Source organism: Synchiropus splendidus, chromosome 10 (genome assembly GCF_027744825.2).
Source record: "Synchiropus splendidus isolate RoL2022-P1 chromosome 10, RoL_Sspl_1.0, whole genome shotgun sequence".
In the NCBI taxonomy this organism is placed as follows: domain Eukaryota; kingdom Metazoa; phylum Chordata; class Actinopteri; order Syngnathiformes; family Callionymidae; genus Synchiropus; species Synchiropus splendidus.
In genome coordinates this window covers 9,038,837-9,055,414 of record NC_071343.1, presented here as the reverse complement: position 1 = coordinate 9,055,414, position 16,578 = coordinate 9,038,837, and the positions used below count along the sequence as shown (strand labels likewise).

At 44.6% G+C, this 16,578-nt stretch overlaps 1 protein-coding gene across 1 annotated transcript; it reads right to left on the bottom strand.

The window, feature by feature from the left end:
* Positions 1–7,484: 7,484 nt before the first annotated feature.
* heg1 (heart development protein with EGF-like domains 1) lies at positions 7,485–16,358 on the bottom strand. Its single transcript, XM_053876985.1, has 14 exons — positions 15,899–16,358; positions 13,362–14,493; positions 11,765–12,207; positions 11,316–11,429; positions 10,885–11,007; positions 10,700–10,803; positions 10,580–10,635; positions 10,326–10,486; positions 9,369–9,503; positions 9,063–9,105; positions 8,955–8,992; positions 8,699–8,786; positions 8,338–8,515; positions 7,485–8,269 (listed from the first exon to the last, which is right to left on the bottom strand). Exons 1-14 carry the CDS (start codon positions 16,170–16,172, stop codon positions 8,126–8,128), a joined length of 3,033 nt encoding a protein of 1,010 aa, XP_053732960.1. The 5' UTR covers positions 16,173–16,358; the 3' UTR covers positions 7,485–8,125.
* Between the last annotated feature and the right edge of the window lie 220 nt (positions 16,359–16,578).

Here is a 16,578-nt window from a genome sequence, read left to right as displayed (position 1 = left end):
TTGTAGATGTGTTTTGCCATTTGTAAATGTGTTTGGCACTTCTCAGCCATCGTAGTTATGACACAAGGCACAAGGCAAATGGATTTTATAGGAACATTAGAAAACAAATATTTATGATTTGCATGAGATGCAAATGTTGCCAGATATGTATCGATACCGAGCGTTTGGTGTCCATCACATGTGCCAAGAGACGCCTGAAAACAGACCATGGATGCTTTGGCGAGCTTTTGGATCAATGGGGCTTTCATTTTCCCGAACCTTTTTCTCAACGTGTTCTTCCTGTATTGCCTGATCTTCTCTGGTTCGTCGCACAAGTTCAAGCAGCCGCTGAAGTTCCTCCTGCTGACGATGATCTTCTGCTCGGTGGTTTTCCTGGTCTCCCTGATCACCAACGCCACCCTCTACGTCCTCAGCGGCAACTGGTTCGCCAGGATGTCCATGCTCTCCCTGGCGGACCTGCTCTTATACACAAGCATGACCACCTCCGTCTGGATCAACGTCTTCTACTGCACGCAGATCGTGCCTGCAAAGCACGCGTTCCTCATCTGGGTTAAGAAGAACATCAAGAGCGTCACCTTCTCTCTCTGGGCTATTGAGAGAGTGTGGATTTGCGCTGATCCATCTTTTCTAAGTCGCAGTTATTTTCCCCTGCTCTTTAACAGCACAGTAAAAAGAGAAACACCAGGATATGAGAACGCAGTGAAGTTCTTCACAGCATACATGTGGTTTGTGATGTCCTATCTCCTTCTCTCTCTGGGTGTAATGATCCTGTCAAGTGTGACAGTCTCATCCTACCTCATGAGACACGTCCAGAGTCTGTTAGCCAGCGGTCAGTCTTACTCCAGCCCCAAGTTTCAAGGTCAGCTGAGAGTGAGCGTCACTGGGATCCTGCAAGGCATTCTCTATATGTACTGCGTAGTCTGGGTCCTGTCCGGATTTATCTATCAGGAAGTCAACAACTGTTATATTGATCCTGACATCCACTACACTGTGATCAACGTGTACATGTTTGGCACCACCCTAAACATGTGGGTGGGTCAGACTGTGTTCAGGCAGCGGACCCTCGACCTCTTCCGTGCCCTGAGACGAAGGAAGTGGGAGGAGTGAAACTGGCGGTTGAAGACCCACATCACAGCCTTCAACTGTGGATGAACTTTAGTCGCCACTGGGTTCATTCCGACTTTGTTTATTTACACCTATTCAAATAGAGATAAATCTGCTTTCCAAGCGTCTCTGAAACAAATAAACAGCCTTTTTTCCCCCGAATGTTTCCCTATATTTTCAATTCTCTCTTGGTTTGATCCTGGTTCATTGTTGATCTCCACTTGCAAGAAACTATTGGAATGGAATTGTGTTCATTTCACTCATCTCCTCTACACTTTGAAGGAGATTCAACCTGCCCACGCCTCCTTTGTTTTACATGGTCAAAGCTTTGGTCGCGCAAGTCGCTGAGATCATAATAACCAAAAATATAAAATTAAAATTAAAAAAGTCAAGTTCTGCACACTTGAGGCGTTAGAAATTGATTAAAAAAAAGAAGACAGCTGGTCGTATTTCTCTGCCAGAAATGTTTTGAGTTTGACTCAACAAAGACTCACAAGCAAATAGGGAATATATCCATGAATAGAAGATGGCATAAAATAAAATTATAAAATCGAACAAATGCAGTAAAAGCTGTTCACCGACACACTTCTGCACAGAGGTATTGATAAATATGCCAATAAAACAACATATTGATGAGGAAACCTATTAAAAAAATCAGATTAGATGAGATTACTAGTCTCACTGTGAAAATTCAATAATAAGATAAAAGACAAGACTTTTTTTTCAATTTTTCAAATTCAATATATGATGATCATTGTTGTCGAATACTAGAGTTACACAATGTATCTAGAGTTTTCACTGATGACTGTTATTATTATTATTTATCTTGTTCCTTTTGTAATGATTAGTTGTCATAGTTTCAAGAGACTTTTTGTTTATGAGAGGCAATAATGATCATTTTGTGAACAAGTTTGTGCCGTCATTTTTGTGTTTGAATTACAGGACACGGCTTGGGTTCGGTAGTACAGGACATTCCGACTATGTTGAACGCACTATTGGAGCGCCACGAGGTGCGTGCAGAGACGTACACGCGGCAGTCAGGTGAAAAAACGGACACTAAGATGACAGTGTTACACGGAAAAAGAAACGTACATGTCGTGTTTTGCTCAAACAGATAGCGCACCTGACCTTAATGTACGGTGGCCTGTAGTGGCCAATAAGTTTCCCTCAATCGTGATTGTTGAGAACAGATAAACAAGAATTTTTAAAACTTAATAATCCTAATAAGCTTATGTCACAGATGCTATTATGGACGCCTAAGTATAAGACATTATAATCCCCCCTATCTCAAAACAAACTGATGCCCTTCAAGGAAACTACTTTTAGCAAGTCAGACCACAGAATTGAAAAAAAATATATGTCGGCATTATCAACACAATAAGATGACAGTTAAAAAATAAAATCAAGAAATATTACTTTAATTGAATTATACAGGCTGAAGGTGGTGGGGGACACTCTGGACAGGGTACATACAGACAGACCACCTGTGTCACCTCAGAACCAGGAAAACATCATCATGAAAACACTTGAAATTGTCCATAATAACTGAATAAAGGGAACACGTGAAGACATTAAAAACAATTTAAACATATAGCTGGAATATAAAAAGTAGCTTATCAGCAGTCTCTTGTTAAAGGATTGCTGCTTGAAGACAAACAGTCTGAGAGTGGAGGTTCAAAAGGTCTTTGGTTCGGTAGTTACAAGCCCATGAATCACATTTATTGTCTGCATTTTCAGCTAGTGGAAGTCGGTGTCCATTTTTGATGATGTCATCTGCGGAGGAAGCAGTCGCACCGATTTCTGAAACCTTTGATCATGTCGACGGTTCTCCGCCTGAAGGCAGCCTGGCCTTGCCACAAATTCAAAGTGGTGCCGAACATGTAGGCGTTGACCAGCGTCAAGTGGAGGGACGAGTCGACCAGCTTGTACTGAAGTTGTTCGTAGAAGAATTTGTAGCTGATCCACACGGCGCAGAGCAGGTAGAGCATCCCCTGCACCATGCCGGACACGGCCACTCGCAACTGACCGTGGATCCTTGAGCCGGTGAAAGACTTACCGCTGGCTAGCATGTTCTTGATGTGTTTGGCCAGGTAGAGAGTGATGGAAGCGTTTGACGTGAGCATCACACAGATGGACAGAAGGAAGTAGCTCTTAAGAACGGTCAGAATTGTGAAGTAACCATCCATGATCTCGTTCACTTTTTCTTGTTCTTGGTCGGCCGTCCCAGAGGTGTTGGTCAGAAAGAGAGGGTACACCCGAAGAGTGAGGAACGACAAGTCACAGAGAGACCAGAGTCTCTCCAGGATCCAGGCGGAGTAGATGATCGTCTTGACATTCTTCTTCACCCAGACGGAGGCGCCTTGCTTGGCGGGGACGATCTTCGTGTAGCAGAAGAAGTTGAGCCAGGCTGAGGTGGTCATGCTCGTGCTCAGGATGCAAAGAGACAACAAATAGAAGATCAGGTTCGCGATCATTTTCGTCTCGATGTACCAAGTGGTGGCCTCGCAGATCAGGCACAGCAGGTAGCTGCTGCTGCAGAACACCAGCGTGTGGAGGAGCAGCTTCAGAGGCTGCTTGATCTTCCCCGACGGAGGCGGAAAGGCCAGACAGTAGACGAAGAAGAAGTTCAGCAGGAGGCTGATGATGACAGGCGGCGCGTTAACGTTGACGTACGTGATATAATGCATGTCTCTCGGGGTCTCTGCGGCGCTCTGGCTCCCTGGCCGGCAGCGCTGCAGGTTAAATACCAACAAGTGAGATACATTTGCATGGTGTTCATGGAAATAACATTACTGTTAAATCAAGCAGATCTGTTTGGGTAACAAAATGACATGGAAAGCAGGGAACAACAGTGTGACTTGGATGGATAATGGCTCAGGTTACCTAATGAAAACATCAGCCACCGTCGCTCACACCTCACAGAGGAAAGTTGTTTTTCATACGGCGTGTGTTGCAAATGCACACCGATCAAATCACACAAGGAGCTATGACAATAAAGAACAAAGACGGATGATGTAGAATGGCAGAAAGTGTTCCCTAAGTTCAGCAGCTCACCCCCAACTGAATGGTTTAATCGTGCTCAGATGTCTAAAAGGGGCAGGACTTCATTCCAGTTGGTGACGGGACATATCGAATGTTTTGAATCGAAAAACAAAAAAAAAAAAAAAATGAAATAAACAGTTTGTAATATGAAAAATCATCTGCATCCAAAAAAAGAAGCGTCAGATCCAAACAAAGTTGTGAGTTTAAAAAAAAAAAAGAAAAAAAGAATAGAAAAACAAACAAACAAAAAAATTCTGAAAACACGTTTTAATAAGACAAAAATATGGGAAAAAAAATGAATTTTAGTCAGAGAAGTATCTTTTGGATCTGGAAAAGAAAAGGTTGAAATCCTAAAAATAATTTATGGACAAAAATAAATCAATATATAATAAATGTATTTAATAAAAAAAAAAAAAGAAAAACAAGAAAAAATAAAAAGAATTATTTTGGCGTCAAACTTTTTAAGGATTTAATACCATTTTCTCCATTCCCAAACTTTTGCCTTTGATTTTAAGCTGCATGATTTAGAGATCCACAGTAAGGCGGTAACTGATGAACACAGAAGCTGGATTTGAACCCACAACCAGATGAATGTTTTAGATGGAATCCTACAGCATAAGAAGACACAGAGGCACCTCGGATTTCATTCCTCTTTATTGAAGGTATCAGCCCTCATGTCGTCTTTCAGCGTCTTTTATACGGACATTTAAGAGCTTTATGAAACCACACACATCACATGAACTCAGTTCCGCTCAAACAGGACAAAGGACAGGATTTCACCCGAGAGAGATACTCACAAAGTCAGCCAAACAATAATAGAAACAGGCTGTTCCACCTCCAGGACAACTAGAGAGAGACAGAGAGGCCGCGTGACTCTGGATTCAGAGCTGATGCTTTGGCTTCCTCTGAGTTCCAGCATCCATTTCAGTGTATTTTTTTAGAAGCCTTTGAGAAACTACCTGAGCTGAGCAGCTTTGTGGTCTCTCTTTTGCACAACTTTGCATATATATTTATAAACTATGAATGATTTCATTCACTAAGGTTGGGGTATCAAAGATTACGGCATGTACTTAGTAAGTTCGTCAGTCAGTAGCCTTTTTCTCAGCTTCCATTTGAGGCACCATTATGGCCTCTTCTTCTCAGAGCTCGGACGATGTTCGCTGTCTTCTCCCTGAACACCGTCTGCCCAGCCCACAAGTTTAGAGTGGTCCCGAACATATACAGGTTGATCACCGTGAAGTGGAGGTCGGGATCAATGAAGTGAAGATGCGTGTGGTCGTAAATGAACTTGTAAGCAATCCAAATGACAGACAGCATGTAGAGGGAGCCCTGCACCATCCCACTGATGGCCACTCTCAACTGACTGTGGAACTTCGGGCCAGAAAAAGCCTCACCGCTCACTCGCATACGCTGGATATGTTTGATCAGATACCATGAAATGGACGTGCTCGACCAGACCATCAAGAACATAGAGAGGAAGAAGTACGTCTTGAGGAGGGTAGCGATCAGGAAATAAACTTGCCACTGTTTCCTGACTTCTTTTGCCAGAGGCCTACTTCCATCACCTGATCCGTTCAACAACAGTGACTGGTCAACCCGAACAATGAGGAAGGAGACGTCACACACGGTCCACAGTCTCTCAAAGATCCACGCTGAGTAGATGATGGCCTCCACGTTCCTCTTCATCCAGGCGGAGAGAGCTCGCCTGGCGGGGACGACTTTTGTGTAGTAGAAGAAGACCAGCCAGGCTGAGGAGGTCATGCTGGTGTAGACGGTGCAGTGCGCCAACAGGAGGAACGTCGTCCTAACTGCGAGGTCTCCAGAGAGAAACGAGAAGGACTTGCCGAGCAGGAACACCAGATAGCAGACAGTGGACCAGGTAAGGGTGTACAGGAGGAGCTTCAGAGGATGCTTGATCTTCTCAGGATCAGTCGGTCGAACCAGGCTGTAGATGAAGAACAAGTTCAGGAGAAGGCAGGTAGACACTAGCGGACAGTTGACCACAGGGCCGATTAATGGGTGCATTTTCTCTCTGCTCCTGTCACTGTTCTCCCTCTCACTCCTGAGGGAGAATAAATACCCAGCAATCTATCAGTTTGGAAACATTTGCATCACATGCAAATCTGCAGTGAAAACAGTCAAGCAGATCGTTCTCGTGTTTATCATGGACAGCAATGTGAAACCGTCTTTGCTGAGGGGGTCATTCCAACTTTCTCCATAGATGGTCCTGATTCATGTAGACAGCCCCATCAAGTCTGAAGAAAAGGCCATTTGCAGCCACCACAGGACCATATATAATAAGCAGCCAGCCCCAAAACTAGCCTGAATGAAGCCAACACCAGGACAAATCCCGCTGCAGCCAACCCAAGAACCAGAACTTTCAGCAGCCACCACAGGGCCATACACTAGCTGTCAGCTCCAGCCATTAAGCAGCCAGCACCAGTCCGATATCAGCCAACCACAGGACCATAGATTAGTGGCAAGCCACAGCCCACAAGCAGCTACTGTAGCCCAAGGACAAACCCCTTTGCAGCCAGCCTGATTTCAGCCAACCACACACCCGTAGATTAGTGGCTAACCACAGCCAACAAGCAGCGACCCAACCCCATGACCAATCCTACCAACAGCCAGGCAGGATCAGCCTGGTATCTGGCAACCACAGGAACACCACAACATACATAAGCAGCCCTAGTGATGGGCTGGTGAGGCTTCATGAAACAGGGTCCGTATTTTCAGAGCTCAAAAGGTGGCGCTCTTGGTTTAAAAATGACATAAAGTTCCATTGAAATAGTAGTTCAAATTAAAAAAATTTAGAGCACAGAGTGCCACCTAGTGGGCTCTAAAAATGAGGATATCAATATCAACCAACCACAGGACCATAGATTCCAGTAGTGATGGCTATGATGAAACAGTATTGCAGGGTTGATGAAGCAGTGTCCTAATTTTCAGAAGCCACAAGATGGCACTCTTGGTTCAGAAATGACGCAAGCTTTCACTCAAGTCCAAACATTTTTCAGCACCCAGTGCCATCTGGTGGCCTCTGAAAATCAGGACACAGTTTCATGAAACCTCATCAACCCATCAGTACTGTGTCATGAAACCTCAGCCAGCCCCAGGTCCGTCTTGTTTGGAAGACACCTCCAAGACAGGTCCCCGCAGGATGAGAGCAGTTGTAGCCAAGCTCAGGTCCATAACTAGGTCATGAAAGCAGAGACACACAACACCATAGAGATTCCAGAAGGACCAAGACAGACGCTAATAGCAAGACATCCAAGTCTTACTGAGCACTGATGCCTAAAAAAGATAGTCAACAACAGACAGAAACAAAAGAGACGACCTTCTGTGCAAAGTCTTTATTTAAATAACCACATCTGACTAAAACGCCAGAATCACGACAATTATTGAGCAACCAAATATTAAAAAAAGAAAATTATAACACATTTTATAGCTATAGTAATACTACAAAAACAACACATACTTCTCACATACAAACACAGTTTGGATCAGTGTGGACTTTAGTAAATAAATAAACTCTGCTAGTGGTTTAATATTGACAAGCTCAAATAATAATTTAGTCTCCGGCGACAATACAGCAGTGGAGCGCGCAGGTTTGGTGGCGTTTGAAGACAGTCAACAATTCCAGAGATGGCGCACGGCATCAGTACTGAATCATGGCACTGTATTAAAGAGGGCGAACAGGGGCCGCCATTTTTAAAACATGTTCTACTTAACCGTTTTTATCTTTGTGGAACCGAGCAAGTGTTGACAGACTCTCTGACATATCATGTCCTGGAAAGTCATGCCAGCACTACATGGGAGTTAAATGAGCAAAAACATGCAAAACGCCAGCAACGGTCCAGCAACAGTGACCTCCAAACATTTACCTTGCAAAAGTCAGACACTGACATTTACATGAGCTCAGACTGGTACAGGGACTGATGCGGCGCTCGGCAGTCACGTCAAGCTACGGGCCGGAACCTCAGAAGTAGTCTCGCCTTCTGGAGTCGTCGCTGATGAAGGATGGGTTCCACGTTGCCGGGTAGATGCACGAGTGCCGAGACCCTGGGAGACCGGTGAACGGGTACAGACCGTTTCTCTCCAAGTCGGAGTTGCGCAACGCCGGCTGTGTTAAACCAAAAGAAAAATCATGACATGCTCATAAGCAGACTACAGTGGAACACTTGCTCTCACTGAATAGTAGATGTCCGTCATCTGCAGAAGATTCTTCGTGCTTCCGTTCTCCTGCATCTCGATGGTCTCCCGACCCCACTCCATGGAGATGCGGTTGCTCTTGGGGAAGTCCGTGTACGGGGACATTTGCATGTCGCCGCTTTTGAAGATGATTTTGTTGATGTCATTCTTGTCCTTCCTGCAACCACGACACAGATAGAGACAGTAAAACATCAGCTGCAGACCACTCAGATGTTTGGAGACTTCTCAGTGACCACAGGTGGAAGCAGTTAATGGAGTACAGGCAGATTGATGTGTCTGTGGTTTATGGTTGTAAAGTTCAGATGAATAATGCCGTTGCAAAGAAAAAACAACATCTTACTTGCAGCAGGTCACTGTGAGCGCAATGATGAGGATGAGGAGCAGAGCGCCCCCTGCAGGCGACACCACTACCGCGATCAGCTTGTAAACTGAAACGGAAATGATCAAGTTAGTGCTTACACCGGGAGATGATGGCAAACTTCATCTGAGGTTTCTCTAATACGGTACAAACACGTCCATGAAAAGAGAAAAGCTGTGATCTAGGATCACATGCATGTTTCACACACAGTATTTTCTCAACACACTGAAGCACTCACAATTTCCACAGTTGAAGCCTCCAAATCCAAACATGCACCTGAAAAATAACATGTAATTGAGATTTAGATGAATAAAAAATGTAAATAATAATAATTATTTTAACTTACTGGACACAGGTGCCGTTTTCCAACTTAAAACCGTCACCACACTCTGAGGCAGGAGAGAGTCATTACTAAGTGATGAGTAGGAATATACACTGCTGTTAACTAGTGATGGTGAGGCTTCATGAAACAGTGTTCTTGTTTTCAGGCCCCAGAAGGTGGTGCTCTTGGTTTAAGAATGATGTGAGGTTCCATTGAAATAGTACTTCAAATTCAAAGATTTTAGAGAGTTTACAGTGCCATCTACTGGGCTGTGAAAATGAGGCACTGTTTCATGAAGCCTCACCACCTACTGCTAACAACCAAACTCACCCAAGCAGGACAAGTCTTCAGGATTGTGTTTGTAGTATCCATGTAGACACTGACAAGATGCCGTGCCGCTGACATCTGTGCAGGTCGAACGCTCCGTGTCACACTGCATCTTCTGGGCCAAACACAGACTCTCCGCTGAAAGAGAAGAACAGCGATCAGGGCGTATTAAAGGAGGTCAAGATGCTCTACAGCTGACAGCTGGACTTGACATGAAAGACACCACTGCTAAAAACAAACAAGAAATTTACCCACGGAGACGCCGTGTCCTCATTGGAGGGATTATATTTAGGTCTTTCAGCACAAATCTTGACCTATTATCTAAGTCTTTTGTTTGATAAGGCATCAAAATCTGCTGCAAAAAAAACTTATCGTAATAATTGAAGAATTAAACAGCTATTTATTTATTAATCTTTTTTAGTTTTTGTTGCAAAAAACATTTTTACACCTGATAACATGGAGATAAATAATAATAATAATAATAATGATTTTAAAAATCTTAAGCAGTTAAACATAAAAAGTGACATTAGAGAAGTTTTACATGTTTACATGAAAGAAACACTTAAGAAATATACTCACTTAAATATAATGGAGACTTCAAAGGGTTTTCACCTTTATTCTAAGGTAATAAATATAAAGGCTGAAGTTAAATTAATAAAATTATACAGTTATTAAGGTGCAAACTAACTGTTGTGGCGAAAAGCAACGTTTTGTTGGGATAAAAATGATCATAAAGAACATTTAATCGTTCTTGAAACCGTGGCAGCCACGCGTTTATTAACCAGCTGCGCCCTCTGGTGGTAAAAAGGCGTTGTGCTTGAGCTTTTCTTGGACACGCTGACCAGGAAACAGCGCTACAAACTGACCCCAGAATCTGGTGAGATCGAGTGAGCGACTAGATCAGAGGCAAAGACGGGTTTCAGATGAGAGTGGTGAACATGTGACCTCCTGAGGACAAACCTTGATATGTCAGCTGGTGCTGCAGGACCATGCGGCAGTGAGGGACAGAGGAGCTGCAGTTTCGGAGAGACATCTGGATGCTGTTGAAGACCTCGGCACTGGTCACATCAGTGGAGATGGAAAACATGCTGATGGCTAATATGTGAACTCCATCCACTTGTCTGTGGCGATGGGAGTGAGAACCACACAGATCAAACACAGCCATGATATTGCTGATCTGTTATACTGCAGTAGCATCAGTTTCTAAAACTCACTTTTTACTGAGGGTGGAGCGGCTGTAACCTCGGGTGACAGACAGCGAGGCGTTCAGCTGAAAGGCGGCGATGAACACTTCATTAATCGCGCAACAAAATAGAGGGCAAACTTCCTCTCACCAGCAGGAGAATCTCTCTCTGGAGCTCATGCATTGCGGCGCTTTTGAAGAAAACCTGGTCGTGGGAGAGTCTGTTGACACTGAAGGTTCCCAGGAATGTTTTCGCTACACAGACAGCACATGGGTCAGTGCGACTTCAGGGTTTTAATTCCACTAAAAAATAAGAAAAACAAAAAAACAACCCACCTCTGGTGCAGGACCGTCCGTCCTCCAGGTCGAGGCCCAGCGGACACTCACAACTGAAGGACCCTCTCGTGTTCACGCACCTCGAGCCGACTGGGCAGGGGTCCGTCTCACACTCATCCACATCTGGACAGTTACAAACTCATAAATCTAATGTTAAATGATTTCTGTTTTAATCCTCCAGTGCTCCTCGAAACTCAGGCAGATGACTTCATATTAACTTAAGGGTGATAATAATAGAAAAAAAACAAAAGCAGAATGCTAGAATGACAGTCTTTTTTCAGTAAATGAGCCGTACGCTGGTAGCACAAGCATGCGCACAGCAGACAGAAAGACACAGAGTGAGCATTAGCAGAGGTTTTAGTTGAACGAAAGCATTCTCATAATCTCATTTATGATGTTATTGATGAGATATCTCTTCAACAAACGCTCACCCTGACTGCATGTGGGTCCAGTCCACGCTTGCTGGCAGCGGCAGGTGAACTCATTTCCTCTGTAGCTGAGGCACATTCCTCCATTCCTACACGGGTTTGACACACAAAGGTTTCCTGGGAATAGGACGGAATTTAACCATTTAAATAAGTGAAGTATTTGGCCCAACAACTTACTATTTAAATGTCTAATTTTTATTAAGAATTAAGAATTATTTTGCTCTAAAAAGAAAGTCTAAGTGACGTCAAAATCATATAACTAACTCAACAAACTCCTGCTTAGTAGTGTGTTTGCGTTTATGGTCTTTCAGCTCCTATGTTGTGCATCATCCCTGGACATGGTCTCCTTTATCAGCTCACATTCATCTCCTCATTTTAGCAGGCTATTTTAAGTACACAAGCTTGAAATATAACGTGGAAAAAGAATCTAAAAAAAAAGTTCAGGTACTGACCTGGTGGTGGTGTGGCTTTAGTCAGACGGACTTCTCTTGGGGTTGTTGTCACAGCCCTGCTGGTGGTGGTCAGTGTCCCAGCCGTGGAAGGAGTGGTGGTTGGAGTCCAGGTAGCACTGGCGGTGGTTCTCTGCCCACTCACTGTGGTAACACCAGGCGGGATGGTGGAGGGCTCCACCATCAGAGTGGGACTGGTCGTCGGGTTGGACGTGACAGGTTCGAGCTGAGGTGTTGGCGACGGGAAGACAGCAGGGGTCACTGTGGAGGTCTGCGGGGTCAGACTGGCAGCAGAAGTGGAGGATGCTGTCTGTGGAACGCCAGCCTCAGTGGTGCTTTTAAAGCTGGAGGTTGAGGTCGCAGGTGAAAGTGGGATGGTGGTGGTAGCGGGTGCCGTGGTGGAAGGGGGGGTGGGTGCAAACGTCTCCTCCTCTGTGGTCTGGGATCTGACAGGATCCAACAAAATCCTCAAATTCATTCGTATTTATGTCAAAGCACAAAGGTCTTTCCTACTTCAATACGTTTCTGGCCACAGCTTCAACCCCCCCCAAACCCTGGCGTTTGGGCCACTTTAAACTTATCTGTCATAGTGTTTCACATGAATTTTCATAAATAATTCAATAATTTCAGTCCACTAGTGTTAAGAAGCACTTTGCATCATATTGTCTGGCTGCCTTGTGCACTTGTACCAACCATCCAACACGTTCAATAACTAACAGCTGGGGTCGCGGATGAGCTACGAGGTGGCGCCCACATTTGACTTCACTTGTTGGAGTAACTCATGTGACCATAAGTACTATATATACTTAATTTATAGTATATATAGTACTATATACTTAAGCATTAGATATTCACAGCACAACAATGGCTTCAGTGTATCAGTGTGCAAATACAGAGAACGCAAAGTGTTCTTGAGATACAGTACATTTTGATGGAATGTCAGTGCGATTCCTTCTTATAGGCTATATATATATATATATATATATATATGCTATATACAAGCTTGTTTTTTGTTGCATATTTTCCGGTATAAATGAATAAATGCATCTTCCTTAGTGCGTAAACATCTATGAAGAAGATGATTCAGATTTTCATGCGAAGGCAATAACCTGTAAAATGTCACCAATCACGATGCATTCGTGGTCCGACCAGAAAGTACAACCACTTGCTTGACATGTGTCATGTTTTGCTGATATACACGTGTCGCATGGTATAGAAAGCGCCATTGAATCATTCATTTGAAGTTTAAATTCCTCATTCAAAAGTTTAGTATCTGTATTCTGATCGCGACGGTCGGATGTGACGTCACAGCCAGGACACATTTCGTGCCTCCAGGAAAACATGCATCGGCTGTTGCTTCTTGATGCAGCAACAGTACAAGAAATACATTGTTAGTATGTTCCTAAACTGAGCTGAACCATTAGATAGCCACAGCACAACAATGGCTTCAGTGTTTCAGCGCAAAAGTACCGAGAACACATACTGTTCTTGAGATACTTCAGTACATTTTGATGGAATGTCAGTGCGGTTCCTTCTTATAGGGTCAACCTGTATGATGATAATAAAACTTGATGTACTAAGCAAAACTGACTGGCCATACCTCTGTGTTGGTGTCACGGTGGTGGGATAGACCTCAGTTAGAACAGCCGTCTGAGGTCGGTCCAGGTCTGTTGTGCTACTGCTGACCACAGGTATGGAAGTCGTCAGAGGGAGGTCGACATCGGCCACGGTCTGGAAAGTGGTGTCCACAGTTCTCGGGTTTAAAGTGGCGAGGGACGACTCGGTGGAGAATCCAATACTGGAACTATAACTACGATATGGTTCAGTCGGAGCTCCAGCAGGTGAGATCACAGGAGGAGTGGATGAAGACGACGCCTCAGAACGGTCTGTGTTGGATGTTGTCACCTTCAGAGTTAATGTGGAGTCTGGAGTGGAGTTTGATGTTGTGTCTGGAAACGCGTTTGATGTGGTGTCTGGAGTGGAGTCGGACGTCAAGTCTGATGTTGAGCCTGATGAAGAGCTCCATGAAGAGCCGGATGAAGAGCTCCAAGAAGAGCCGGATGAAGAGCTCCAAGAAGAGCTCGATGAAGAACCTGATGAAGAGCTCCAAGAAGAGCTCGAAGAAGAGCTCGATGAAGAACCTGAAGTCGATATAGAATCAAGCGTAGTAAAGTTCAGCACCCCAGAAGAAGTCCGTGTCCCTGTAGACTCCTCTGGACTGCCACTCTCCGAAGTGAAAGACAGAGTGACGTGGGGCTCGGTCGTGTCCCTGCTGTCAGGCAGAGTGGAAGGTGCACTGATAGTGTAGTCCTCTGTCTCCACCCTCCTGACAGCAGGGTAACTCCAGGCGGACGGAGGCGGACGATGGGATGTGGAGTCCTCAGTGAACACAGAGTAGGTGCTGCCATTAGAGGTGACAGACAGCAGGGTTCTTTCTCCGGCCCGGCTCACGGTGGTGGACATGTAGCTGCCCTCGCTGCGGGCATCAGGTTGTGAGAACACAGCGCTGGTGTGACCAGTGGCGCCTTCCAGGCTATCCCGCGGTGAACTGGCGTCTTCCATCTTTGCTGAGGGCGTCACAGTCAGAGTGACAGCAGGGGTGACCACAGGCATGGCGTCCGTCTGAAGGAGGTCTGTCCAAACTTGGCTAGAAGACGTGTGGACCCCGGTGGAGGTGAGAGGTTCTGTGGATGAACCTGCTGTGTCTAATGATCTGGTGGTCATTTCTCTTTCTGGAAGACAAAATGAACTTCATTAATAAAGGCAACAAAACACCCTGGTGCTGTCAGACCTCAAGCGTGTTCATAGTTCGAGTTTAATTTCTCATAATTTTAACAATATCTGATATCAGTAGTTCAGCGATCAAAGATTCTTTCTGCCTACAGTGAGAGAGAACAATTGTTGGGAAGTCAACAAACATCAGAGGTCCTAAACACGACATGCCTGCGCTGGGAATCTGCCATTTCCTTCCTAAAGCTGAGTGAGCAGAAGTTATTGGCCACAGCAGCCGCCATCGGTCTCCGAGTCGAATTTCTACATCTGCAAGGTTGTGAAGGTTTTATCAGTGAGGATGACAATTTACTTTCTAACACGCAGACTGTGTCACCGTGGAGCCGTGCGGGTGACCGGCAACAGGATGCACTCGAGCAAACTAGAACAACAGTCTTTTAAGGACGTGGTCAGTGCTGGACGGCATATTGAAGAGAAACACACCCAAACCAGCGAGCACAGGCCAAAACTAGGGTTCACACTCAGAACAAAGTGATGCGAGTCTAGACCGGCCAACGGACGTCTCTGAAACTGTGGAAATAATAACAATAAGTATTCTCTTTCAAGATCACCACAACTTCAACACAATTACTTTAAGAGAATAACAATATAAAAGATATATTATAAACAAGCAAATAAATAAATAACGTATTTAAAATGATTTAAAAATGTTAGTTTTATAAAGTCTCACTTCTTTGTCATCAAATACAATGCTATTTTGTGGTCACCTTACTCAACATTTTAAACAAGATGTAACTTTGTGCACGACTTACTTATTATCATTATTACAGAAGTCATTTTTATGGGCAAAAACTTCTCATGCTACTTTTCCTATAGTTGACCACCTATATTTTTTAATATTTTATTTTTCATTTCCACAAATAATTCGTGAATATCATAAAAGCAAAATGGGGAGGAAAAAAAATGCCACATTTGAGTCCAAAAAAGGAAACAATATGTGATTCACATTTAAATTACACGGACCTAGACAGAAGCTTCAATTGCCTATAATTTATAATAAAAAAAAAAGTCATACAAATTCTTGCTATTAGGATGAAATTTGATACATAAATTTTATGACAGGATTCTGAAGAATCTCGAGCTCAACAACATAAGGAGAACTCGATACCAGAATAATTCAACCAATTTAAGCAAAACATTTTCAACAATTACCAATGAAGGTATGTTTTTTTTTTAAAGGAGTTATTTAAATAAGTTAAGTTTGAAGTGTTTTATTCGAGCTCTACCATCAGAATTCCGAATGATTTCCCGTGGGATCGAAGTGTCATGGACTCCAGATACAGCATGACTAACGTGACCATGAAGGGCCGCTCTTTCACTCGCTTTTGTTCCAGCTCCGCCACTTACCGAGGGTTGCAGCCGTCTCCGCTCCCTCCGTGTGCGTGAGCAGCAGGTTTCTCTGGGATGGAGACAAACTTTCGCTGCTCGCCGAAGTCACGTTGGTATACTCCCAGCTGCTCGTCTCCGCCCGCGCTGCAGTCTGAGGCGACCAGCCTCCGGTGGTCCCCGCTCCCTCGCTGCGGTTGCTGGGGGTCCCTGCCGCCCTGAGGAGCCCCGGGACACCCAGCAAGAGCACGGACAGAGACAGTCCCAGGGCGGGACTCAGAAACCACGCTTCCATGGTCTTCCGTCGAAAGAACAGGCTTTGCTTTCCCCGTCAAGTTGCGCACGAGCCTCCCGGGACAGCCATGTCGGTAAATCCGCAGTTGGACCGCCGGCGAGCGCACGGCGTGGAGCAGACGATAAAAGCGCAGGCGACAGAACGGTGGCCAGTTATCACCACCGATGTCCGAGCTCCTCCTCCTCCTCCTCCAAAATCGCACACACCAACTCCAGCACTCTCTATTGCCGCCTATTTGGAATCTACTGAAGAAGGGGGCTCCCGCCCAACCTGGCAACTCGCCTTACCAAGTGCACTTTACATTGAAAGCACATTGTAGTTTATGGCGCCGGAGCACTTTTATTTTCGTCAACCAAATATCACAAAGTAGGAGGTACTTTAGTAGTCCTACTTTTAGAGGTACTTT

Coding starts and splice junctions, on each gene's coding strand:
- heg1 (XM_053876985.1), bottom strand. CDS start 16,172: ATGGAAGCGTGGTTTCTGAGTCCCGCCCTGGGACTGTCTCTGTCCGTG. Junction 14,494..15,898: donor GGAGACGGCTGCAACCCTCG/GTAAGTGGCGGA, acceptor TTTGTCTTCCAG/AAAGAGAAATGACCACCAGA. Junction 8,993..9,062: donor GAAAACGGCACCTGTGTCCA/GTAAGTTAAAAT, acceptor GTTATTTTTCAG/GTGCATGTTTGGATTTGGAG.